Here is an 18,708-nt window from a genome sequence, read left to right as displayed (position 1 = left end):
GAGGGCCGGCTCAGAAGAGGCAGCCAGCAGCCCGGTGGCACTGCCGGCGCTGGTGACACTCTGCTGGCCCCAGGCTGGTGCCCGAGGGCTTGGCCGAGGCCTGGTGACGGTGCTGTGTTTCCTGAGATTGCTTTAAGGTTGTCTTTAAACCCCAGCGTGGGGCAGGGCGAGCTGCCCGGCCTGAGCCCGGCCAGGAAGACCTCCAGCAGCCCTTCCCCACAGCAAAGCCTCTGGGGCCTGGCAGTGGGGAGGTTTGCCTCGTGGTGGTAAAAACGCGGTTAAAAAACCCAAGGGGGGAGGATGTGCTTGCTGGTTGTGGGGGGAGGAAGCATAACTTAGTGTCATGGATGAGAGCCCCCTGAAAGTCCCAGCTCTGGCGGCTCCGTTGCTCTGCCCGCCTCCGCCGGGCGCCAGCTGGTGCCGTCCCGGGCTGGCTGCAGGTGGAGTCACGACGGCATGGAGAAAGGCACTGATGTCACGGGCTCGGCAGGACCAGGGGGCTCGGCCGGACCAGGGGGCTCGGCCCTTGCGGGCTTCGGGGACGGCTGGCTGCCCCGGGCGCTGCCCACGCGCAGGCTGGCACGGCTGCGAAGCGGCCTCCGCGCCGGCGGCTGCGGGGGAGAGGGCAAGGGCAGCAGCAGAGAGCGGCAGGAGGAAGACAGGATACGAGGGGCCGGGGGGCAGGGAGGGGCTGTGAGGAGTGTGGAGCGGAGCCGCGGCCCCGGCAGCCCCGGGGCGGCCGGTGCCGGGGTGGGGGTGCAGCGTCCCTCCGCCGCGGGGGGCAGCGCCCCGAGGTCAGTAGTTGCAGTGGTGCTGGCAGGGCTGGTGCAGGAAGGGGCCGGCGTGCTGCTTGGCTCGGCGCGGCGGGCGCTGGCGGGCACGGTTCTGCCGCTGCAGCGCCTTCTGCCCCAGCAGATGCTTCTCTGCCAGCTGCTTGGCACGCTGCACCCGCCGCGTCTGCCCCACCTTCTCCAGCAGGGCAGCCTTCACCGACAGGGCTCTGCCGTGGTGCGGCACCAGCCGCTCCAGCCGCGGCTCCGGCACCTCCCTGCGCAGAGAGCGACAGTCAGCGGCCGCCGGCAGCCCCCGGCAGGCGCCAGCCCCCTCCCCACCGTGCCCTGGCCCCAGCAGGGACCCGGCCCCCTCCCGCCCCGGCAGCCTGCTGAGGGGTGCAGAGGCTCCCAGGGCAGCCAAGATAGACCCTGGCACCACGGGATGGGGCTGTGCCCACAGTCCCCCACAGTGCTGAGCCCCTCGACTCCAGCAGAGGACAGCCAGGCCTGGCCCCATTCTGACCCTGCTTTGTGACCCACTTGGTCTCCTGGCCTGCTTCTAGCTCCCTTTGGCTCTCTTTCTGTACCCTCCAGCACTGAGGTTCCTCTGAAGCTCCTGAGACCAAGCAGTGGCCCTCAGGGAGACTGCAAAGAGGAGGAATGAGGTCCCCCAGCCCAGCTTCCTCAAACCCTGCCTCCTGCCCTGGCAAGGGGCTCCCAGAGGAGACACCAGAGGGCAGGGGCTTGGACTCGATGATCTCTGGAGGTCCCTTCCAGCCCTTAGCATTCTGTGATTCTGAGATTCTATGACTGGGGGGCAGCAGGGCCCCCGTGGCATGGTGGGACCTGGGGCTTGTCTGGCAGCAGCAAGGCTGAGTGTTCAGGTCAGGGCTTTCCCAGGGCTGCAAGGCAGTGGAGGACAGAGATGGGGGGAGGGCAGAGCTCCCCAGAGGCCACAGAGGGGCTGTGCCCCCAGAGAAGGATGGTGGGGTCCCAGGCCATAGCTCCTGTAGGAAGAGAGGGCAGTGGAGCTATTTGGGGCATCCTTGTGTAACCTTTCCCTGCTGAACTGGACCCTGGGGCAGGAGGAAGGTCTATACCCATGGCTGGTGGCATCCTGCCCAGCTGGCTGCAGGACACCCCTGTGCTAGGCCAGTATGGGGCCAGGAGTGGGATGAAAGCAGCTGCAGCACCCTTCTGCTGGGGGGGAGACAGGGGTCTGGGGGGGACCACTGTGCCCAAAGGCCACCTTGTCCCATTGAGTTTGCTTTGCTTGTGCCATACCTGTGCAAAAGCCCAGCCTGGCAAGCCCTGGCTGGGGGGGAGGGGGTGACAGGCAGCACTGGCAAGGGCTGCAGCCCAGCAGCAAGCTCACAGCTCTGCAGCCATGGCCTTCTCAACACTGTTGAGAGCCTCTGAGCAGAGTATTTTGGGACATGGAGGCTACCATCCTGGCATGGCACCATCTGGGGTGCCCTGCTAGGTGTGCAGAGTGCTCCCTGAGGAGGGATGTGGGCACAAAAATGTTCAGGGGGGTGGAGCAGCTCTGCTGTGAGCACAGGCTGAGGGAGCTGGGGGTGTTCAGCCTGGGGAAGAGAAGGATCCAGGGAGACCTAATAGCAGCCTGCCAGTACCTGAAGGGGCTACAGGAAGGCTGCAGAGAGACTGTTCCCAAAGGCCTGCAGGGACAGGCCCAGGGGCAATGGCTTCAGAGCAGAGCAGATTGAGACTGGATGTGAGGAACAAGTTCTGCCCCAGGAGGCTGCTGCAACACTGCAGCAGGCTGCCCAGGGAGGTGGTTGAGGCTCCATGCCTGGAGCTATTCCAGGTGAGGCTGGAGAGGGCTCTGGGCAGCCTGATCTAGTTGGGGATGTCCCTGCTGGGGGCAGGGGCTTGGACTGGGTGAGCTCTGGAGGTCCCTTCCAGCCCAGGGCACTCCGTGACTCTATGGCTCTGTGACACTGAGGTTCCTCCCCCTGTCCGTGGGCAGCATGGGCAGAGCGCTCCCCGCTCACACAGAGCAACCTGGGATGCCGACTGCCCAGCGCGGTCCTGCAGCGGGGGCAGGGGCAGGCAGCCCTCAGCAGGCTCCCCCCGGTGGCACTCACCCGCTGACATCGTCCTCGGGGCCCTCCCCGTCCACCTCCAGGGTGCTGGTGACGTAGACGGACATGCTGGGGTGCTCGATGAGCAGGTCCTCCATGGGGCTGCTGCCCATACCGTCGGGGCCAGGCTCCTCTGCAGTAAAACAGGGGGGAGGGGTGACAAACCAACTCTCGTCCATCAAGCAGGGACCGGCCGGAGCCGGGGAAGCTGCCGGGCCGGGGGGCGTGGGGCGGGAGCGCGCCGGGCGCCCGGACCCGCCCGCAGCCGCTCGCTGGGCTGCGCCGGGGCGGGCACGGCTGCCTGGGGGCGGCGGGGGTGCAGAGCCATGCGGGGCGCAGCGGGGACACACACACATACCATGTACAGTGGGGAGGGGAGGGGGGAAGAGAAAGGGGCATCGTTAGTGCGAGAGACACCCGACCGTCACCGCCGCCGCCGCTGGAGATGGGCACGGCCCCGACGCGGGCAGCGAGCCGCTGCCACTGCCCCACACCTGCCCCAGCCAGCGCCTCGGAGCCGGGGCCAGCGCCTCGGAGCCGGGGCCAGCGCCTCGGAGCCGGGGCCAGCGCCTCGGAGCCGGGGCCAGCGCCGCGGAGCCGGGGCCAGCGCCGCGGAGCCGGGGCCAGCGCCGCGGAGCCGGGGCCAGCGCCGCGGAGCCGGGGCCAGCGCCGCGGAGCCGGGGCCAGCGCCTCGGAGCCGGGGCCAGCGCCGCGGAGCCGGGGCCAGCGCCTCGGAGCCGGGGCCAGCGCCTCGGAGCCGGGGCCAGCGCCTCGGAGCCGGGGCCAGCGCCGCGGAGCCGGGGCCAGCGCCTCGGAGCCGGGGCCAGCGCCGCGGAGCCGGGGCCGAGGCTGCTGCTGCTGGGTCCAGCTTCGCTAAGCCAGCAGGGAATCAAACGCTTCTGGTTAAGCAGCTTAACCAAAACGTGGGGCGGCCCCGCAGGGGTTAGCACAGCAGATTGGGTTTCTTTCTTTCCCTTCTCAAACCAAAGCACTTCCTGAGGCACGGAGGGTTGCCCTGGCCTGCACTCGCGGCACCCGAGCCGTGCCAGGCCGTGCCACGCCGCCCCGGGAGGGCACTGCCTGCCCGTGCTTGTAACCACCACCTGGCACCGTGCAGACACCGACACCAAGCACAAGCAGAGGGCAAAGCCAGCTCGCACCTCCTTCCTGCCAGGGAGCAGGGACACAGAGCCTCCGCCAAAGGTCTCCCTGCACCTTCGGCTTCAGTCCGTCAGAGGCGCAGGTGTGGGTGGTTGATCCAGGAGCTGCCCCCCTGCGGCAGCCCGAGCCTGCCTCCCCTCCCCTCCCTCCGGCAGAGGCAGCTGGGCTGCTTCTTTCCCGGCTCCCTGTGCTGGGAATCCCTGACTGTGCTATGGGGAGGGAGCCTGCAGCTCCTGCTGGGCTCAGGCCGATACCCAGAGCCCTGCCAGCCTCAGCAGAGGGATCCCCAGGGGGTGCAGTGCAGGATCTGTAAGGACATGTGTGACACTGCAGCTAGGTGAGGGTGCAGGAGGGGTCAGGGGGGAGGGTGGAGAGATACAGCACATGAAGCACGGGGCTGGCAGTGCCCCCTGGCACGTGCCCGGCCTCTGCCGGCGGCGATGCCCCAGCCCGGGGCTGAGGGCAGGCCACAATTAGACACTCTCATGTTTGCAAGGCTTTCTCCAGGCCACTGGATATCAGGCTATTAATAGTTGTTGACATTCCAGCCTGGAGACAGCCACTGAGCCTGGCTGGAGCCTAGCCCCCCCAGCAGCCCCCCTGTGACAGGGGAGAGCAGGGCAGCCGGCAGGGCTGAGCCCTGCCCCAGCCATCCACAGCTGCCTGCCCCCATCCCTTGCCCAGGTGACTTTCCATGTTGCAAAGGCTGTTTCAGGCTCCCCACAAGCCTGGGGGCTGGCAGCTGCATCACTGAACACTGGGCACTGCCCTTTGCTTCCTGCCTGGGTGCTGAGGAGAGCCAGGCTGGCAGATGGGCAGAGGGGCAGCTGCAATGCTCCTGGGAGGTCAGCCTGGCTTGGGGCCATTTATGCAACACAAGGATCAAAGACCTGGCTGAGAGGGAAGAAGTTCAGAGGCTGGTTAGGCTGCCCCTCTGCTGGGAGGGAGGCAGGCTGTAAGATCAGAGAGCCACAGAGGGAATGAGGGTGGCAGGGACCCTCCAAGGGCATCTTGTCCAACCCTCCTGCAGGCAGCAGGGACACCTCCAACTGGATCAGGTTGCTCAGGGCTCCATCATGTTTGACCTTGAATGTCTCCAGGGACAGGGTCTCAACCACACCCCTGGGCAGCCTGTGCCAGTGTTCCACCACCCTCCTGATGTCCAACCTAACTCTGCCCTGCTCCAGTTTCAGACCACTGCTCCTTGTCCTGTCCCCACAGCCCCTTTGCACAGTCCCTCCCCAGCCCTCCTGCAGCTCCCCTGCAGATCTTGAAATGCAGCTCTGAGGTCTCCCTGCAGCCTTCTCTTCTTCAGGCTCAACAGCCCCAACTCTCCCAGCCTCTCCTCACCATAGCAGAGGTTCTGCAGCCCTCTGATCATCTCTGTGGCCTCCTCTGGAGCCTGTCCATCAGCTCCAGGTCTCTCTTGTGTTGGTGTCCCCACAGCTGGCCCCAGCCCTGCAGCTGAGGTCTCCCCAGAGCAGAGCAGAGGGGCAGGATCCTCCCTCTCCAGCTCTGGCTGCAGCCCAGGCTGCCCTTGGCCTCCTGTGCTGCCAGTGCCCATTGCTGGCTCCTGCCCAGCTTCTCCCCAACCAGCACCCCCAGGGCCTTCTCTGCAGGGCTGCTCTGGCTCTCATCAGCCCCCAGCCTGGATTGGTATTGAGGCTTGCCCTGACCCAGGGGCAGAACCTTGCACTTTGCCTTACTGAACCTCCTGAGGCTCTCCTCAGCCACCCCTGCAGCCTGTCCAGGTCCCTCTGGCTGCTTGTGCTCCCTCTAGATGCCTGTGGTTGCCATGGCCTGCAGGTGAAGGGTGGGGGCTGGAGCCAGCAGGTTTTGTTCTCGAAGTGCTTTGCACAACCCCAGGCTCAGGAACGGAGCTGGAAGCACTCAGCCCCTCCCCGGCCAGGGAATGCCGCAGGGAAGGGCAGCAGCAGGGCCGGCAGGGGGGTGGCAGGTCCCAGGGCAGGCACTGCTGCAGGCTGGCTCTGCCCTGAGAGCCTGGCTGCTGGACTGGCAGCAAATGGAAGCCCTTTGTGCCAAAGGCAGCCCCGGGAGCCGCTGAGCCGGCTGCATCCTCAGCAGCCCAGGGGATGAGGCACAGAGCAGCGCTGCCGCGCCTGGGAAAGCTCCTGGCTCCTCCTGGCATGCTCTGGGTGTGCTGCAGCCATTGCCAGCTGGCCCAGACACATGGCAGCTGCCTGCCCCAGGACCACCCCTGTGTCACTGCTGGGACACCCCCCCCCAGGACAGTCACACACAGCCCAGAGGAGAGGGAGTCACCCACGCTGCCCACACCACCCAGCCACCTCCAGCAGCTCTCCACAGTGCTCCCCCCAGGCACTGTCCCTGTCTCTCATCCCTGTCTTGCCCAGGCCCCAGCCCCCTCCCCTGCTCACCCCATGGGGAGAACCCCTGAGCAGTCACACTGGGAAAACTCTCTGCTCAGGGCATGGGCACAGGCAGGGAGCACCTGCTGGGAGCACAGATGCCTGCAGGAAGGAGGACAGAAGCCCCCATCCTGAACCTGCAGGCTGCAGCTGTAGAGCCCTGGGCTGGGGCACCACAGCTGAGCAGAGGCTGCCAAGGCAGCCCAGGGCCGTGGAGGAGCTCCTGCACAGGCAGGCTTGCTTGGCCTGAGTTCACTGCTCCATCTGCAAGCAAAGGGTCACAGAATCATCATTGCAATTGCTTGAGTCATCCACCCCATAATAGCAACAGCCAGGCCTTCCTGGAGCTGGAGGAGCTCTCAGCACAGAAGGAATTTGTTGATCTGCCTGGCTGGTGTCACACAGGGCTCTGGGTGGCTGTCACCACCCCTGAGGAGGGAAGGAGGAGCCCCTGAGGGCCCTCAAGGTACAGGGGCCTTGTGCCAAACATCCTGTGTCTGAGTGCCCTTGGCATGGGCACTGGGCACCATGTGGGAAGATCAACCCTCTGGAGTTGAGATTTGCTCCCCCCAGTGGGCTCAAATGACCCAAAGGTGGCCAGATCACCAGCTGGCACAGGCTGGCACCACTGCTGCCACCCCACCCCCAGCAGTGCCTGGGCACTGGGCTTTCCAGCAGGCTCCCAGCTTGTTCTCAGCAGGGGCATCACAGGGAGCAGCTGAGCCCAGCCCCTCCTGGCCAAGGGCTGCCCATGGCACAGCCTCAGCCCACAGGCAGCCACCCCCTGTGGGCTGGCACCCCCCAACCCCACCCAGCCCCTGTGGGCAGGATCACAGGCAAACCCTGAGTGGCCTCCATGGTACTGTGCCAGGGCCCAGAGCCCATCTGGGGCCACTGCTGCTCCCATGGTGGTGGAAAGTGAAGAACCACCTTTGGGAGAGGGAAGGGAAAAAGGAGGAGCAGGGCAGGGGCTGCTGTAGTGACCACAGGGCTGGGCACCATGGGCTGGGCACCATGGGCTGGGCACAGGGCAGAGGGGCTGAAGAGCAGAGCTGACCACGTGTGGTGGAAGCTCCTCTGCTGCCACCTCCAGGGGGTGGCCCAGCTCCAGGCAGACAAGGAGCAGCACAGACAAGCTGTGGGAAACCACTTCCCCCTGCTTTGCTCACCTGCAAGGTCAATGAGGAGCCAACCATCCTCTTCCTCCTCTGCCTCAACGAAGGGCTTGGGCTCCTCCAGCCCTTCTGGCAAGCTGCTGTCGCTGAAGAAGAGGCTGGTGAGACGCTGGAACATGATGGGGAGTGGGCCAGGGGGGTGGGTGGTGAATGAGAGCTACTGCTGAGCACTGGCTTCCAGGCACTGAGATGGCAGCAGAGGGCAGGGAGGGATAAAAACCAGGCCTGGAGGTGTCAGTGGTGCTGCAGAGGCTTTGCTGCTAGTGGAGCTGTGGCTGAGTAGTGCAGTGCTGAGGTTCTTCACTTGGCTTCAGTGCAAAGGCCTGGAAAAGGGCAAGAGAAAAGGAGTCATGCATCTGGACTGCTTGGCAGCACGGCCCTCCTGCATGCCAGGAGCTCAGATGGGCCCAAGGGGCACTGAGCTGTGCTGCTGGCACCTCCTAGGACATCACACAGCCTGTCCAAGAGGAGCAGCAAAGGGCTGCAGCCCCCTGCCTGCACCGAGCCCTGCCTTGTGTCACCTCCCTCACCAGAAGCTGGCAGGGGCACAGCCAAACACTGTCCCAAAGTCAGGCTGGGACCTGCCTCCCCTGGCACTTCTCAGGCATAGAGCTGGGCTGGTGGCACCAAGCTTTGCTGCTGCCCTGCCTGAGCTGTCCCCAAGCCCAGCACCAAGCCCCTAACCACCTCAGCCACCCTCCCCTCCTCCAGCTGGGTGCCAGGAGTCTCTTGCTGGCCTTCTCCTGGAGCCTTGCCTGGCACAGGTTCCTGCTTGGCTTGGCTTGATCACGAGTCCCTGGCACTCCCCTTGCCCTGTGTGTGTCTGCAGGGGTGTTGTGCCCCTGCATCTGCCTCTCACTGCCACTCTCCAGCCCTGAAAGCTGACACTGCCACACGTGTCAGCACTGCTGCTGTACAAGGACCTCACAAAGAGCCACAGGACAAGGTCCTTGGCTGTGGCTCATGTCTCAGTCCCAAGCATCAGTGTGCAGAAGCGAGGGGCAGGGAGAGGGTGGCCTCAGCCCAGCCCTGGGTGAGTCTCTGCCCCATCTACACTCATCCCAGCCCTGCCCCTGGGGGTTCCCCCACCTCGAGGGGAGGGCAGGGCTCAGGACCCTGACAGGTGGCTGCACAGCCACAAGGTGCAGAGCATGGACAAAATGTGCCCCCAGAGCAGTGCAAAGACATGAAAGGGCTTTAAAATGCCACCCAGAGCCAGCTAAAGGAGAGGGCACAGCTGTGTGCTGCCTTGCCTGGCTCCCTGCTGGGGCTGCCCGGGGAGGGCAAGCCTGAGGGCTCGTGGCTGCCAACCAAGGTGGTGCAGAGCCTGCAGCTGTCCTACAGCAGCTCCATCTGCTCTGGGCAACAGGGGCTGGGGGGGTGCAGGGAGGTGTGATGCATCTGAGCCTGGAGCCAGACAGATGCCAGCTCCAGGTCCAGCTCAGACCCCCCCCCTCCAAGAAGCAGCCTCCCCAGGCTCAGCTTTGCTAGGCAGGGCAGCTGGCCTGGGTGCCAGCTGGGGCTCTGCAGGACCTCCTTGCCTTTGGCCTTCTCTCAGGTGCCTCAGGAAGGCAAAGCCTCTGCTCCACGTGGCAGAGAAGGGAAGCTCAAGGGGAGCCTTTCCCCGTGGCTGGCAGTCCCTGGGCTTCAGAGGCTCATCCTGCTCCTGCCACCCCCGGGGGCAGAAGGCTGTGCCAGAGCAGGAAGCTTTAGGCTGTGCTCAAGACCTGTGGGTCTTGAGCAGAGAGTGGTAGGATGTAAACTGAACCACTTCTGGGTGTGAAAAGGGAAACAATGCTAGCTCTAAACAGTCCACTGGGGAGGGATTCACCACAAGATTTGGGCTGAAAACCAATCTCTCTCTTGTCACCTCTTGAGCCCTGGCTGCGCTGCTCTGCTGTGACTGCTGCCCACAGCAACTTCCCTGCTCTCCCTTTCTGTGCACAGGGTGGGGGGGAAGGAGGAGCAGGGCAGGCAGAGGCTGCTGCAGCTCCCCTGGTCCTTGTCCTGGGGGTTCCTGTGCCCTGTGAACACTGCAAGTGTTGTGTGGTTTGGGCCCAGTCACTGCAGCCCGTTGCAGAGCGTAGCTCTGCCTGTAAATGCAGCTTCACCTGCTGCCAGTTGAGCTGGGCTGGCAAAATCTCATGCTGGGGGGAGCTGGATTTTCAACACACCACAGCACCTGAGCCCCCCAAGGCATTGCCTTCCCATGGGACCCACCTGTGCCCTCCCCCAGGCCAGCCCTCCCTGCCTGCAGCCTGAAACCTGGCAGCCCTTGCCCAGCTAATCAATCTCTTTTCCCAGGACATCCATGTTAGTTATCTAATGAATTATTGAGTATCTAATTGCAGCAGGAGGCTCTCAGGCACCTGCTGGAGGTGTCTCAGGGCCTCCTGCTGTTTGCTCTCCCCCAGGTCCCTGGCAGCAGGGCTGGCAGCACCCAGCCGCTGGTGGCAGCGTGGGGGATGGCAGGCACGGGAATGGGGGGGCAGGGGGGTGCCCCAGTGCCCCAAGGCCACTGTGGCCCTGCCCTGTGCAAGGCCAGGAGCAGGCTCCTGTGCTTCCTGGAGTGGGGCAGCTCTGCCTGTGCCATTCCCAGGCCAGCAGAAGTGAGGAGCCAGGCCTGCCCCCGGTGTAGCTTCTCAGGGGGGCACAGCAGGGCTGGGGGGAGCTGGGCACAGCAGGGGCCCCTGGGCTGCAGCTGGAGCCCCCCCTTGCTGGGGAGGACACTGGAAATGCTCTTGGCCTGCCTCTGCCAGGGGACTACCTGCAAATTCCAGTCCCTAGCCCCCCAGTGTGCCACACAACAGCAGACCAGAGATAACCAAGGGGGACAAGGGAGGCCTGTGGCCCCAGTGCAGCTGCAAGGGGAAGGTCACCCAGAAAAGCACCCAAGAAGCTGCCACAGGCCAGGGTCTGAGCCAGGCAGAGCCCTTCCCCATTCCCTGAGCAAGGCCAGCCCAGAGGGAGGCTGCTGCTGGGCTGTGGGCTGGCTCAGCACACACAGCCCTGCTGAAACCTTGGCCACTCAGAATGGTGGGGCTGGAAGGGACCTCTGGAGATCACCCAGTCCAACCCCCCTGCCAAGGCAGAGTCACCCAGGGCAGGTCACCCAGGAACACACCCAGGCAGGGTTTGGATGGTTTCAGAGCTGGAGACTCCAGCACCTCCCTGTGCAGCCTGCTCCAGGGCTCCAGCACCTCCTGTGTCTGGATGGAACTTCTGATGTTCAAGTCTGTGCCCATTGCCCCTTGCCCTGTCACTGCCCAGCCTGGTCCCATCCTGCTGCCAGCCACCCTTTGAGTATTGATCAGCACTGATGATTTCCCCCTCAAGCTCTTTTCCAGGCTAAAGAGCCCCAATTCTCTCACTCTTTCCCCATCAGAGCTGTTCCAGCCCCCCCAGCATCTCTGCAGCCCTCTGCTGCACCCTCTCCAGCAAGTGATGGCCCCAGACCAGATGGCACCAGAGCACTGCCCTCTGCTCTGCAGGCCTGGCTTGGGGAGCACCCAGCAAGGAGTTTGTTCTGGAGCCAGCTCAAAGCCAACCCCCAAAGGGGAGCAGAACCTCTCTGCTTCATGGTCACAACTCGACAGCAGCTCTCCCTGCACTGCTTCCCTCCTGTGCCCGCCCCAGGGGCAGTGCTCATTCCCCTGGCACCTGCCAGCTGGTGGGCAGAGAATCACAGGGTGCCCCCAGGGCAGTCAGGGGCTGAAGTGTGTGGAGCTGGCAGGTGCCCACCGAAGCCCCAGGCAGCTCTCCTGTCCTCCAGGCACAGCAGCTGCCATCAGCTTCAGCTCCTCCCCTCTCTGGCTTCATTTTCCTTCTCTCTCCAGGTACAGACCTGGGACAAGGCCTCTCCCACCACACACAGCCAGACCCATGAGAAGAGGCTGCCTGGGGCTGTCCCTCGGGGGGGCTGTACTGGGACCTGTGCTGTTTGATGTCTTTATCACTGCTAGAGACAGAGGGATCCAGGCAGCAGCAGCAGTGTGCAGATGGCACTGAGCTGAGTGGTGCTGTCCATGTGCCAGAGGGACAGGAGGGCATCCAGAGGGACCTGGGCAGGCTGCACAGGGGGAAACAGGGGAACCTCCTGAGGTTCAACAGGAGCAAGGTCCTGCACCTGGGCCAGAGCAATCCTCACTGCCAGTACAGCCTGGGGGAGGAGGAGATGGAAGCAGCCCTGAGGAAAAGCCTTGGGGGTGCTGGTGGGGGAGAAGCTGCCCAGGAGCAGGCAGTGAGAGACTGCAGTACAGGAGGCCAAGGGCAGCCTGGGCTGCAGCCAGAGCAGTGTGGCCAGAGCTGGGGAGAGAGGATCCTGCCCCTGGACTCTGCTCTGGGGAGACCTCACCTGCAGGGCTCTGTGCAGGGCTGGAGCCCTCAGCACAGCAAGGACCTGGAGCTGAGGGAGAGGCTCCAAAGGAGGCCATGAAAATGCTCAGGGGGTTGGAGGGGCTCTGTTATGGGGACAGGCTGAGGGAGCTGGGGGTGTTCAGCCTGGAGAGGAGAAGGCTCCAGGCAGACCTTAGAGCAACCTTCCAGCACCTGAAAGGGGCTACAGGAAAGCTGCAGAGGGACTGCTCCCAAAGGCCTGCAGGGACAGCCCCAGGGGCAATGGCTGCAGAGCAGAGCAGATTGAGCTTGGATGTGAGGAACAAGTTCTGCCCCAGGAGGCTGCTGGAACACTGCAGCAGGCTGCCCAGGGAGGTGGTTGAGGCTCCATGCCTGGAGCTATTCCAGGTGAGGCTGGAGAGGGCTCTGGGCAGCCTGCTCCAGGGGAGGATGTCCCTGCTGGGGGCAGGGGGTTGGACTGGATGCCCTTTGGAGCTCCCTTCCAGCCCAGAGCACTCTGTGATTCTATGGAGCCCAGCTGCACTGCAGGGCTGGAGCAGGAGGGGGGCACAGGAGGGGGGCACAGGAGGGGGGCAGGGGAGCAGCTGTGATGGCTCTGGGGCCAGCAGGAGAGCTGAAAGCTCCTCCAACATAAAAGCATCATTTGAAAGGGTCATTCCCCAAGGTCTTTAAGTAAGTCACAAGTGGGGGAGTGTCTGGGGCCACCGTGACCCTACACAGGACCCGGGGGAGGTCAGTTCCTGGTCAAGCCTGCGAGAGCAGCCATGGGCTGGGGGCAGCACGGACAGGGCCAGCAGAGCCAGGGTGCAGCACAGTGGCTGCCCAGGGTGGCTTGGCCAGGCTCTGAGGCCTTGGCTGCGTGTCCTGGCCAGCCAGAGGAAGGAAAGAGGCTTCTGAGAGTGGGAGCAGCCCTGCCAGGGCTGGCCCAGCACATGGGAGGCTGCAGGGGAGCTGCTGCCAGCAGGGCTGGCAAAGCCTGCAGGATCAAACCTGCAGGGCTGGGGCAGGAGCTAGGTCCTGGCAAGCAAGGCCGAAGGAGAGCTTTAAATCCTCCCCCTCACTTCATCCTGCCTGCTCTGAAATCCCCAGCCACACTCCACTGAAGGCTCCTTATCCCCAGCATGCCCCCTCAGCAGGGCTGCAGGTGACATCAAGTGAGTGGTGCCAGAGGGACAGGATCTAGCCAGGGGGACCCTGGCAGGCTGCTGGAATGGGCTCCTGAGAACCCCAAGAAGCTCACCCAGGACACCTGCGACGTCCTGCAGCTGGGCTGAGGCAGTGCCCACCACCAGCACGGCCTGGGAGCTGGGTGGATTGAGAGCATCCCTGAGGAGAGGGTCTTGGGGCTCCTGGTGGGTGACAAATTGGCTGTGGGTGGCAACATGAGCTCCCAGAAGCCAGCCATGCTCTGGGCTGCATCCCCAGCAGTGTGAGCAGCAGGCCAAGGGAGGGGGTTCCACCCCTCCACTCCACTTGGATGAGACCCCACCTGCAGGGCTGGGGCCAGCTCCAGGGCCCTCAGAGCAGCTGTGGAAGTTCCCTCACTGGAAGTGTTCAAGGACAGGCTGGACAGGGCTTTGAGCACCCTGCTCTGCCCATGGCAAGGGCAGTCAGACCAGAGGAGCTCTGAAGGCCCCTCCCAACCCAAACCATTCCGAGTCTACATTCTCCCATGCACCCTGGAAGGGAGCAGCTCCTGGCCAATGGGATCAGTGTGCTCTTCCTGCAAGCCATCAAGAGTGCCACCTCCTCAGTGTCACCACCAGGGAGGGTTGGAGGTGACTTTGGAAGGCTCCTTGGGCAGCTGCCACCAACAGCACCAGATGGGGAGATGGCCACAGACCACCTCAGCATCTGTGCCTTCCACCAGGCTGCTCCCTGGCTGGGACAGCCCACAGCCAGCAGCAGATCAAGCTCCACAGTTGCTCCAGGTTTTTGGAAAGCCTCCACTCTGCCTGCAGCAAACCTTTGCCCCATTTACAGCAGGTGAAGCAGGGCCAGCAGCTTCACAGGAACCCTGGTGTAGGAGGCACCTGAGTGTGCCCCTGCCAGGTGCCCCAGTGGTGCCTTGTCACTGGGCAGAGACGATGCCCACAGAAGCAGTCTGAACAAGGAGGTGACTCCTAGGGTGGCAGGGCTGGGAAGAAGCCTGGGGCCTTCTGGTCCCACACCTGCCAGGCCCCCCCACACCTGTGAAGGAGGTATGGGGCACAAGAGGACTTCCCATGCACTGTGTCCTTGGGGCTAAGCAGCCCCAGACCCCACACAGCTGTCCCCTGCCCCAGCTGGGGTCACCATGGTGGGACAGCTGCCATCCTTCCCAGGCTTCCACAAGCCCCCTTACTCAGCAGGTCAACCCCATGCCAGCCCAGCACCAGCAGGAGCAGACAGCCCACGGCTGACACACACTCGGGGCCAGGCAAGTTGGAGCGAATGAAGCTCATCAGAAGCCTCCCAGAAAGTCCAAGAGAGACCTTTCAAAGCAGCCAGAGGGTGCTGAATATCACAAGCCAAAGCAGGAGTATGGAAACCATACCACACCGAGCTCCCTGCTTCCCTCCCCACAAGCCTCGACACAAAGAGGACTTCTCTGAGTCACCACCACTGCAAATAGCCCAGGAGCTAAGAATAGGCACAGAGCCCCAGCAAGTGCCAGGGGCTCCCCAGGGCAGCAGCCGTGGGACTGGCAGCTCCCAGGCCGCAGGAACAGCAGCAGCTCCACGCAGCAGTGGGCAGCAGGCTCCCCGAAGCCTTCCCCCAGCCCCAGGCAGCAGGGGAGCTGCTGCTGGCCGGCGCCAGGCAGGCCGCAGGGAGCGATGCCGGCGGGCGCTGGAGGGATCGGGCGGGTGCCTTCCTCCAGCACACCTGGGAAATGCTATTTCCAACTCATTCCACCTCAGGCAGAGGCCTTCCCCAGGCTGCTCTCCCTGGGCTGTCTTGTACCAAACCCCTAAACCTGGCACAGAAGTGCAGCACGAAGCAGAAGGGTGTCTCACAGCTCGCCACCCCAAAACTACCAGCCAGGCATCCCTGCACTGGCCTCCACCTGTCCCCATCGAGGAAAGCACCAGAGCTGTCCTGGCTTGCCCAGGGCACTTTGGCAGGGTTGGATTGATGTCCTCACTCAGCTGCATCACAGCTCCTGACCAGGCTTTGCTTTGCCAGCAGCCTCCCCTCTGGGGTTCCTGGCCGAGCGCTGGCCACAGGGGCAGAGCGGGGCCCCGAGGCAGCTGCTGGCATGGCCAGAGTGACTTCAGCGAAGTGAGGCTGACTCACAGTCAGAGCCTCTTCCACTGCAGGGCAGGGAAGTGGAGGGAAGGGAAGGCAGGGAGCAGTTAGAAAAACTCCCCCCAAAACTCTACCATGAGACCCTTACTGATGGCAGAGCAGCAGCTGGAAGGGTTTCCTCTGCCAGCCCAGGAGTTCACCTTGAACTGGAGTCCCTCTGTGCTCATCCCACCTGAAGGAGGAGGCCTTGGGGGGACAGAAAGGGAGTTAATGTCCCCAGCCACAGCGGCTCCTTTGTGCAACCGCTGCAGGAAGCTCCCTGCCCCCGGGACGAACCTGACCTCCTGCTGCCTGATGTCACAGCACGGAGCCCTGGAAAATCTCTCAGTGGCCATCAGGACCTGAGCAACCAGGGGAAGGTTTAGATTTGCCACGAGGTGAAACGTTAGGAGCTTGCTCTGGGGGATGTGCTAACTGAACACACCCCCAGGAGCAGGCACAGGGAGAGGGGAGCCGCGCCGGGGTTCCACCCTGGGCCAGCCGCAGGAGGCTCCAACGCTCACTCTCAAGCCGGACTTGATCCTGCAGGAGCCTCCAGCTCCCCAGCAGCCCCTCCCGAGCCTGCCCCAGCCCTGTTTGCGCTGGGGTGAAACTGGCCTGGGCAGGGCTCGGCTCTGCCCTCAGCACGGAAGAGCCGAGGTCTCAGATTTTACAAGCAGGTGGTGTGGGGTCTGTGTCTCCAAAAACAACAGCCACAATGTTTTGGTTTCCGTGTTCGGCCAGAGAAGCACCGCCTGGGGCATGGCCTTCCTGGTGGCGACAGCAGACCACAGCTGAAACCTCCTTTTTACCTCCTTTCTTTATTTTATCTTTCTTTTTTCCCACTTCCCCCCCCATCTCTTTCCCTTTTTTCCCCCCTCTCTTTCCCCTTCTCTTTCCCTTCTCTTTCCCTTTTCCCCCCTTCTCTTTCCCCTTCTCTTTCCCTTTTTTTTTAAGTGGGAAAAATATATATATATATAAAGAAGAAGAAAGATTTATTTTAGAGTAAAAAAATTGTCCTTAGCACTTCGTAGACTAAGCCAGGTGGGAAGGAAAGAAGGAAGGAAGGTACAGGACAGTCCTGTGCTGGAGCCCAGCAGCTGTTTCTGGGATGGGTTCCTACCCCTTGGCTAAACCAGCCACAGCACTTGGCACCAGCCCAGCTGGGCCCTCGCTGGTGCCACTGTCAGCAGTGGGTGCTGCCAGTCGCGGGAGGGGCCCTGTGAGCCAGCAGCTTCGGACCCCCGGGTGGCAGTGCCTTTGCTCAGGCTGAGCAGGGCTGTAGCTCCTCGGCACGCAAGAGCCGTAAACACGCAGCTGTCTGTGTGTATGAAAGAAGCACAAAAGCAACCCCTCCCTTTTGATCACGGCTACAGTTGCCCTCCACGCAGCTCAAGTTTTTCAGCTGCTGAGCCCCCTCAGATGGCAGCAGGTTTAGCACCCAGGACCTTCCAGGCTCAGCCAAGCTGCTGAGCTCCCCCGAGGCAAAGAGCCATGAGAGCCATAAGGAATCTGACCTTCCAGCACTGAGGACATGTCTGAGCTGTCCCAAAGCAGGTGCTCCTGGAGCAGCAGTGAGAACAGGAGCAGTCGCCCCATGTAGTGCCCAAGGCGCTGGTGGGCTCAGCATCCCGAGACACAGCAGGGTCACACCAGTGGCATGGCAGGATGCCACCACAGGGACCTCAGCCTGCCAGCGTCCTTCACCTGCCACACACACGTGGCCCCGCGGCTCCTGCCTGGGCACCCGCATTAAACTCAATAAAAATACCTAAGCAGGTGCCCGAATTTCGCCACAGCAGCTGGGATTTGCTCATCACCGGAGGCGTTCAAAAGCACGGAGAGCAGCTAAACCGCAGATCCCGACGCGGCCATTTCCACCTTCACGCTCCCTTCCCCAAACGCCACATTTTTCACCCAAACAGCCCCTAACGAACACCGAGACACCGCTCACGCTTAGGGCTCGCCCGGGACCGCGGCAGCCGGAGGGACACGGCGCGGGGATGCCCACCTCTGATCGCTGCCGTGAACCGCCTCCCGTACCCCCGGAACCCCCCGGGAGAAGGCTGCGCTCCGCGGGGTCACGGCAGGACAGCGCGGGGGGGCCCGGGCCCGGGGGCAGGCAGCCCTATGACGTCTCAATGTCATATGCAAATAAGGCTACGTCACTAGAGCGGAGCCAATGGGAGCCGAGCCCAACCTCGAATCTTAATCCGGTGATGAAGAAACAAACAACAGGCGCCGGGGGGGGGGGGGGGGGGGGGGGGGGGGGGCCGGGGGGGGCCGACAGGGGCACCCCGAAGAGATCCCCCACACCCCTTCCCGCCAACGACCCCCTCCCCGCAGGAGCAGACGGGGGCCGTGAGAGCCCCGCTAACCCCGGTCCCCTCCCAGCACACAACCGCGGTGGGCGGGAGACTCACCTTGTAACGGCAGCGCGGCGGGGAGCGGCGAGCGGGAGCGGCGGGGGCGCTGAGGTAGTGGCGGGCCGGTGGCGGGGCCGGTGGCGCTGGCGCGGTTGTGCCGAGCGCCCGCCGCTCCCTCGCACTAATCGGACCCTTCCGACAGCTGCCGTGACGTCACAAAGCGGCCCGCCCGCCCCCGCCGCGCCGGCCAATGGGAGGCGGCAGCGGGAGGGAGGGCGCCGCCCACGTGAGCGCGGGGTCCTGCGGTTGGGGGGAGCCGGGACCGGGTCGGTGTCGCCGGGGGACGCTCAGCCCGAGGCCGGTCCCCGCTGCCCACTCACGGGACCCGTTCCGGCCACCGGCGGGCCGGGAGGCCGTTCCGCGGGGAAAGGAGTGCCCGCGGCCGGGCTGTCCCTGCCCCGAGGCCCGGGAGAAAGAACAGAACCCGCGGGGCGGGGCAGGGCTGCAGCGGGCGGCGGGAGGCTGAGGAACTCCGGGGGTGCTGCAAGTCGGGGCGGTAGAAAGGAGAGGGAAGGAAAAGAGCTGAAGGACTTAGCCCCCCGCTCTGTCTCCTGGCCACGCTCGGGGGCGCAAGAAGGAGCGGGCGAGCAAGATGCGCTCAGCCGTTCGCCAGAGGCACCGGGAGCGACGGAGGAAGAGAGGGAGGCACGGGACATCCCGAGCAGCGGCCCGGCCCCTGCTGCTACCTCTCACCTCCTTGTTGCGCTGAGGAGGGCTCAGAGAGAAACTGGTGGGACACACGTGGGCGGCTGGAGGCATGAGAAGCGGAGAGCCCCCCGGCTCGGTGCCAGCCTCTCCCCCGCCCTCGACACGAGCAGAGCTCGGCGGGACGGCCGGTACCTGCCACGGAACAGGGAACAGCCCCGGAGTGTGGCGGTCCCTGGCATGCTCGGCAGCCCTCGGCTCGCCTTCGTTCTCAGCACGGACTGACCACGGGGCTGAGTTTTGATTTGACAGCGTGCCAGGCTTGTCACACGGCAGGAAATTGTCCGTGTAAAAATAGCACATTTATTAAAACAGTCATTAATGGAGCAGCTGAAGTGTCTGAGTCATGC

At 64.0% G+C, this 18,708-nt stretch overlaps 1 protein-coding gene across 1 annotated transcript; it reads right to left on the bottom strand.

Moving 5' to 3' along the window:
* Positions 1-735: 735 nt before the first annotated feature.
* Positions 736-17,794, bottom strand: TP53INP2 (tumor protein p53 inducible nuclear protein 2). The gene is made up of 4 exons (XM_054173553.1): positions 17,651-17,794; positions 7,599-7,927; positions 2,882-3,179; positions 736-1,048 (listed from the first exon to the last, which is right to left on the bottom strand). Exons 2-4 carry the CDS (start codon positions 7,720-7,722, stop codon positions 796-798), a joined length of 675 nt encoding a protein of 224 aa, XP_054029528.1. The 5' UTR covers positions 7,723-7,927; positions 17,651-17,794; the 3' UTR covers positions 736-795.
* Between the last annotated feature and the right edge of the window lie 914 nt (positions 17,795-18,708).

The sequence above is a fragment of the Dryobates pubescens genome, chromosome 26, assembly GCF_014839835.1.
Source record: "Dryobates pubescens isolate bDryPub1 chromosome 26, bDryPub1.pri, whole genome shotgun sequence".
Lineage (NCBI taxonomy): Eukaryota > Metazoa > Chordata > Aves > Piciformes > Picidae > Dryobates > Dryobates pubescens.
Note: the sequence above shows the minus strand (reverse complement) of the source record. Positions and strands in the feature narration are given on the sequence as shown.